The 6,846-nt window shown below is 46.7% G+C and overlaps 1 protein-coding gene across 1 annotated transcript; it reads right to left on the bottom strand.

Annotated features, from left to right (window-relative positions):
- Positions 1–243: 243 nt before the first annotated feature.
- LOC144456610 (protein SPMIP1) lies at positions 244–6,376 on the bottom strand. Its single transcript, XM_078151858.1, is given in 3 exon segments — positions 244–2,259; positions 5,856–6,262; positions 6,264–6,376. Coding segments are annotated over 3 exon segments (573 nt in total). The 5' UTR covers positions 6,311–6,376; the 3' UTR covers positions 244–2,140.
- Positions 6,377–6,846: the final 470 nt, after the last annotated feature.

The following is a 6,846-nucleotide window of genomic DNA, read 5'->3' as shown; positions in this document are numbered from 1 at the left end:
AGTAATTACAAGACAAAAGCTTTACCTTTTGGAAAGTTTCTTGGTATGTGGGTGAAGGGTGAAGTTTACAAACTTCAGGAGTTTGGATTTACCCAGAGTGGGGAGAGTATTCAAACCTAGGCCATTTGACTAAGTTTTAAAATTAGAATTAAAATCAATTTTCAATTTTACATCACCTTTCTCTGTTCTGGTCAGATATAAGGGCTGGAGGTGGCTTTACAGAAAAATTAGACCAACCAAATGTTAAGGAAAGAAATAAATCTTTATTTGGCTAATTTTAACTCACACTAGGGAATGTGAGGGGGCTTCACTTGAGACACTCAACAGTGGGAACACAGAGGGACAGATGAAAGCAAGAAGGGAAGAAAACAGCAGCTGGCCCCCAATCAAGGGCAGCAATACCCCCCAATCTAGAGTAACTCTGACTCAGGCCCAAATGGGGGCTACATCTTAGCCCTCCCTCCCCAGGTGGGCAGGGAAGGGTAAGAGCTAAGGGCTTTGTCAGAGCATGATGACCTTCAGGATGTGTCAGGAGGAAAGGGTCCACGGTGATCTTGAGAGAAGCAGCCTTTTGGGCTTGGGGCGTCATTACCCTACACTCCTGCCATCACCACATAAATGAGGACAGCTCAGCAAGACAACTAGGAGCCAGAAGGGACCTTAGAGTTTACTAGTCCAACCCCATCTTCATTTTATAGGTGGGGGTAGTGGGGTACAGGTTACAGGGTATGGGACCTGAACCTCTTAGAAGGGCCCTTCAACTTTCTCACAAATTTCAACAGCCCAGATTCCTGGTGTGGCCAGAGGCATTGCCCATCCCAGTATAATCCTTTCAACTGTCCTTTCATTGTGGCCCCCCCCCCAGCCCGGCCCTTCATTCTCTGTTACCTCCAGACCACCCCAGGCTACTTGCCACTCTGAGACCACGTCCGGATCTTCCCACAGTCTTTTTCCCTATAAAAGTATCAGTCTCCTGCTTATCGAATGCACAGACTCACTAGGAATCTCCCCCACCCAAACCAGTGTCTTAATAAACTCGCTATTTGGACTGAAAGAAGGCTTGAGTGGTCGAATTCTTTTAAGGCAGACTCCTGCCCTGTACCTTTGCATTCCGGGGTTCCCAGCACCCCTAGACTGCAACACAGGAAAGTTCAGCAATTTGCCCTGGGGAACAGAGTTGGGGGAAGGGGGTGTTGGAAAGAGAAGTCTTTCTAAACTGACCAAGAAACTTGAAATAACATGCTCTGGTGAAAAGAGTACTGGGTCTGGAGTCAAAGGACCTTATTTCAAATCCTACCTTTGATGCTTGCTATCTGTGAGACATTGGCCAAATCATTTCTTCCCCCTAGAACTTAGTTTGCTAATCAGTAGGTTGTAGGCATAGAAGGTTACGGAAAAGGGAAAGGGTACCAGACAGGATAAGGGGGTACAGGAAGTATAAAGACAGCCTGTTGGAATAAAGGCTAGGTCAAGAAAACCAGAGAGAATTTCTGGACTAAAAGACTCCAAAATCTCCTACAGCTTCCCCTGTTGAGGCCCAAAGATGAATGTCCTGCAGAAAATCTGATGCAAAAAATAAAGGGAAAAAAGAAAATCCAGTGCAAAAATCCACCTTAGCAAATCAGACCTTGTTTATTGCAGGGAAAAATTCTTGGCTTGTTAAAGCAATAAACTGCTTTCCATTCTGAGCTCTTTCCATCCTCCCTGATCTAAAGAGAGGATTTGATCTTTAATCATTCGGGTCTCCAGGAACCTTTGGGGAAGCTGTTTCTTGTTGTGAAAGGCCAGCAGAGGGGTGCTCCTGTAGAAGCTTCCAGCTCTGACCCAAGTTTGAAGAAGGCTTCCAAATGTTTGCACTGGGTAACAGATGAGAACTGACAAGCCTTGGCCATTGACTTGATGATAACAGAGTAAGTGAAAGAGACAAAGTCCTGGGTTCATTGTTAACACAAATCAGGACCAGAGGACCAGAAGCAATCATATTGGAAATCCACAATTATTTTGGTGTTTTGTGGGTTTGGTTTTTGCTGGGGCCAGGGCTGGGAGGTGGGGGTGGGGAAGAAACTCCAGAGTAACTTGGCTAGGCTGCAGACTCTGGTATTAAGAACAAGTTCCCAGTAGGGTTGTTTCCTACCAGAGCTCAGAGCCGCTGGTCAGACCTGGAGGGCTGGTGAAAGACCCCATTTCGAAAGTAAAAAGTATCCCTGACAAGCCGGGATTTGGCATGAACTGGAGCCTTGGCTTCCTTCATGGCATCCCCTAAAAAAGAGCAAAGGAAAAGCCTGGGGTGAGCAACTGGTGCCAGCTTCCCTATAATGCCTCCCCTTCTCCCAAGGTCCTCTCTAGGCAGCTCCCCCAAGACAGAATCAATTAATCAATCAATGTTTGTTGAGCATCTGCTATGTGCCAGGTGATGGGGTTATGGGACCTGGAAGCCTGGAAGCAAGCCAGTCCATGACTTTCCCATACATTTCCAGCTGCCCAGATCACTGGCATCTTGCCTAAGGCATACGACCCACCCCAGCCCACCTTGATTACTTAATTAGTTTACTTGATACTCCTTAATCCCTTCTAGATCCTTTCACTGTTGCACCTGGCCCACCCCAGGCTATTCCACTCCTTAATCCCACCAAGATCTTTTCACTGACCCTTTTTCCCTTTTTTGTATTTAAGGATCAGTCTCATTCTCATCAAGCTGCAGATTCACTTAGAATCTAGCCCACTCTATTGGCATTACAATAAACCTTGCCACTTTGACTGAAAGAAGGCTTGAGTGCTCAATTCTTTCCAGGCAGACCCACACTGTACCCTTACATTTTGGGGTTCCCAGAACCCCAAACCACAACACCAGGCATTGTGCATTTAGGGTTAGGTTACACTGGGGATACAAAAATAGGCAAAAAACAGTCCCTGCCCTCAAGGAGCTTACAAGGGAATAAAGAAGACAACATGAAAACAAATTATGCTCAGACAAGCTATATATCAAATAAATAGGAAATAATTAACAGAGGGCAGTCCCTAGAATTAAGAGGGGTTGGGAAAAGATTCCTAGAGAAGGCAGGATTTTAGTTGGGACTTAAAGGCTAGGTTTCCTGTTGAGACTCTCCTACCATGAACCATCTTCACAGCATGCTTCTGCCCATTCAGACCTTTTTCCTGTGTCAGGGACTCATTGGCCCAGTGAGTTATACCATGGGTTCTCCAGCCCCAGGCATTTCATGGCTCTGCTCCAGTCTTTGGCTGCCATTTGCAATTGTGCCAGCTGTGACATTTTTGTTCTCTACCCAATGGTTTGGGCATCTAGGTGGCTGCACGGACCTGGAGTCAGGAAGACTCATCTTTGTGAGTTTGAATCTGGCCTCAGATTCTTCCTAGTGGTGTGACCCTGGGCAAGTCACTTAAACCTGGTTGCCTCAGTTTCCCTATCTGTAAAATGAGCTGGAGAAGGAAATGACAAATCTCTATAGTATTTCTGCCAAGAAAACCCCAGATGGGTTCATGGAGAGTCAGACACAATTGAAAAACAAATAAACAACAACAGAAATGTGAAATAGACTAGGGGTCAGTAGTTCCAGGCCCATCACTGATGCCCTCTGTGCCATGCCCTTAGTCAAATCACTGAACGTGCGCACGCGCGCGCACACACACACACACACACACACACACACACACACACACTTCCTCCTTTATCCAATCAGAAAGCTAACACTTGCCAAATTCATCTTAGGAAGAAATTGAAAGGCTTAAATAAAAATTATCTCAATTTTCTGCAACACAGGATGACCTAGTACAGGTTCAACATAAGGAATGATGTGCTTTCTGATGGAAGAAGACGCAACAAGGTGGGCCCTGGGAGTTAGGAAGCCACCCTGAAAGAGATCAGCATTTACTAAACAACATCAGTATCTTAGAGCCTGGGGTTCACTAGCATCTCCCTACCACTCATTTATGGCTCATCTGTGGTCAGAAACTGGGGACAAGAGGAAATCAAATGGGGCTGAAGCATCCCCAGATGGTCCTGCTTCTCCATTTTTCCCAGAGGCCAAGTTCTTCTCACATAGTACCAACCATTAGCCTTGGGGACAGAAAAAGAAACACAAGTACACTTGATTACTTTTTCTCTTCACTTGGCACTGAAACCCTAACTCTCTTCCTGCAAGTAAAGAAAACTAAGACCTCTCCCAGGTGTTAAATCTTACCTGAGTGCCCTCCCCCTCAGAAAATCTTGTATTTAACTATTTTGTGTGTGCTATGTATATGTGTATTATTAAGTTCATATTTATGCTGTATACATTTCTATATGTATTTATTGTTTCTTCCACTAGAAAGGAAGCTTTCTGTGAATCAGGATTGCTTTGTTATCTTTGCATTTGTATCCTTGGTGCCTGGCATGGTACTTCATATGCTTGCTTGGTGGAGAGCTAAGGTTACTTCCTTTGAGCCTCCCTGTGAGGTAGGTGGGTTTTCCTTTTTTTATAGATAAGGAAAGTTCAGTGACTTACGCAAGGTCACACAATTAATAAGGAACCAAATTGGGCATTCACTGCAAATCCAATGCTCCTTCAGAAATAAAAAGCTACTCTTTGCTGGTCTCAGCCTCCTACTTCCTCCCGTCCTGGAATCTCAGAGTAGGGAGGTACCTCTGAGGCCATCTGGCCCAATCCAGACCTGAATAAGATTTCACTCTATCATCTACCTGAAAAATGGTCATCCAGAAAGTAGTCACAGAGAAACCACTCTCTCTCACCAGGAAGGACAATGTTATATAATGGAAAGAGTCACTGATTTTTGAGTCAGAGATTCTGAATTTAAATCCTATCTCTATCACTTAGTACCTGTACAGCAGGACCTCCCTGGCCTCAGTTTCCTTCTCTGTAAAATGAGAGATATACTAGATGGTCTCAAAGGTCCCTTACAGCAGCCACCAACCTATTGCCAGCCTCTTTTCCATAAGAATTTCTTTCCTTTAAAAAAAAAATCAGCAGCCAGCTCGAAAAGGGGGTTTTGCCATGCTGAGCCATATCTGAACTTGTTGGCCACAAATCTCAAACATCGATCTATGCAGGGGAAAGGGTGCTGAATTTGGAGTCAGACTACCTGAGTTCAAAGCCCAGCTCTGTTGCCAACTGGCTGTGTCACCTTGGAAATCAGGGGACTAAAATGGCCTCCAAAGCCCCTGCCAGCTCTCCATGATCTATGAAAATCTACATTGATTCTGACAACCCCAGCAGAACCTTTCCCAAAGAGCCTTTTTTTTTTCATGAAATTGGAAGGAATTTCTGGCTGGCCAACTTTGGGAAGGAAAGAGGTGGGATTGCAGATGTTTTTGTTCAATCAAAACCCCTGGGATTGGAGAGCAGCAGGTGAAGGATAGAAGAAAGTGGAGAAAAGGAAGAAGAGTTAGGGACTGAGGAAAAAACATGAACAAAAGGGGGACCAGAATCACCCTCTCCACCCCTAGCCCAGAGCCCAACATGCAGAACAAGGCACTGAGCTAGAGTCTCTGCCTCTTGGTTATTGAGTAATTATGGATTGATGGATTCATTTTAGATCTGGTGCTGGAAGGGCCCTCTGAAGGCCATGTAGTAAATCCCCTCATTTTACAGAGGAGGACCCTGAAGCCCAAATAGGTGGTGTTATTTCTGCAAGGATTTGAATGCCAGCCCCCTAATGACAAATGTACAGCGCCATTCTGGGTTAGATGAACTGGTTAAATGGGGAGACTTGCCACAGTGCCTTGTATAAGATAAAGTCAGTGCTTGGTGAGTGAATGAAGACCAGCTCTCCCTACCCACGGACCAAGACATAACTGACAACAGGTAGCAAAGCGCTTTGGTAAAGCAAGAACCCATCACCTATGTGCCAGCCGTAGTCCCAGGATGACAAGACTGGAGACCGAAACTTGTCCTCTGGCTTCTGCTGCCACCGTGCCTGCAGGTAGAGGAGTCTCCCCTTGCCCTCTCGGGAGATGCCCTGATACAGCAGCTGCCCAGTCTTAGGGGTGGCGGGTCTCATCTCGGGCAGGAAGGGCTCAGCCTCAGCTTCCTCCTTCTGTCCCTTCTCAGCCCCTTCCTGGGGAGACTGGACACCAGCTCCTTCTCCTGGGCACTCCATCCTGGGGGGGCTGATGGGCGGCAGCAGGCATGGATCTGGAGCTGGGCAGGAAAAGGGGAGCTGGTGCTTCTTCCTGGGGCCGGGAACTCGTGGGTACTTATGGACAAACTTAGTCCTCCAGTGCACCCGACTGTAAGCCTCCTTCTCTGAGCTCTGTCCAGCAGGCCTGATTCCTGGCAGACAACAGGTCCCTCATTCTGGGAGGTGGCAGAAGCCCTCAGAGGTGCTGGCCTTCCTTCCACCACACAGCGGCTGGAGCTGGGGCTGCAGCTGCTCCTTTGTTTGGGGCCAGCTGCTGCCAGGCAGCCACCAATGGCCTGAAGACCCAGGAGGCAGAGTCTGAAGATCAAATTACTTCTGGAGAATGGAGCGCTCCCTCCTCTTCCCCGCCCCCCCCAATCAGAGCCCAGAGAGGCCCAGCAGACACACAGGCAGGGAGATAACCACCCATCAGAAGGTCCTTGTCTCTGAAGTCGGAAGACCTACCTTCCATCCCTGGAATAAGTTATCCACACCTAGCATTTCCTTTAAGGATGAAATTAAAATAAAATGAAAATAAGGAAGTGGTATACTACCAAAAACCATAGTCATTTCGACTTAGCAGGAGGCTTTGTCTGTGTTCCTTGAACCAGCAGAATTTATATAGAATGGTAGGTAGTATGCTGCAGTGCAAAGGGGGTGGGATGTGGAGTCAGAGGACCTGGATTTGAACCCCACCTCTGCTAATTAGGC

The sequence above is a fragment of the Phascolarctos cinereus genome, unplaced genomic scaffold, assembly GCF_003287225.1.
Source record: "Phascolarctos cinereus isolate Bilbo 61053 unplaced genomic scaffold, phaCin_HiC Scaffold_4;HRSCAF=312, whole genome shotgun sequence".
Taxonomy (NCBI): domain Eukaryota; kingdom Metazoa; phylum Chordata; class Mammalia; order Diprotodontia; family Phascolarctidae; genus Phascolarctos; species Phascolarctos cinereus.
The sequence above is the reverse complement of the archived record's forward strand: the minus strand, read 5'-3'. Positions and strand labels throughout refer to the sequence as shown.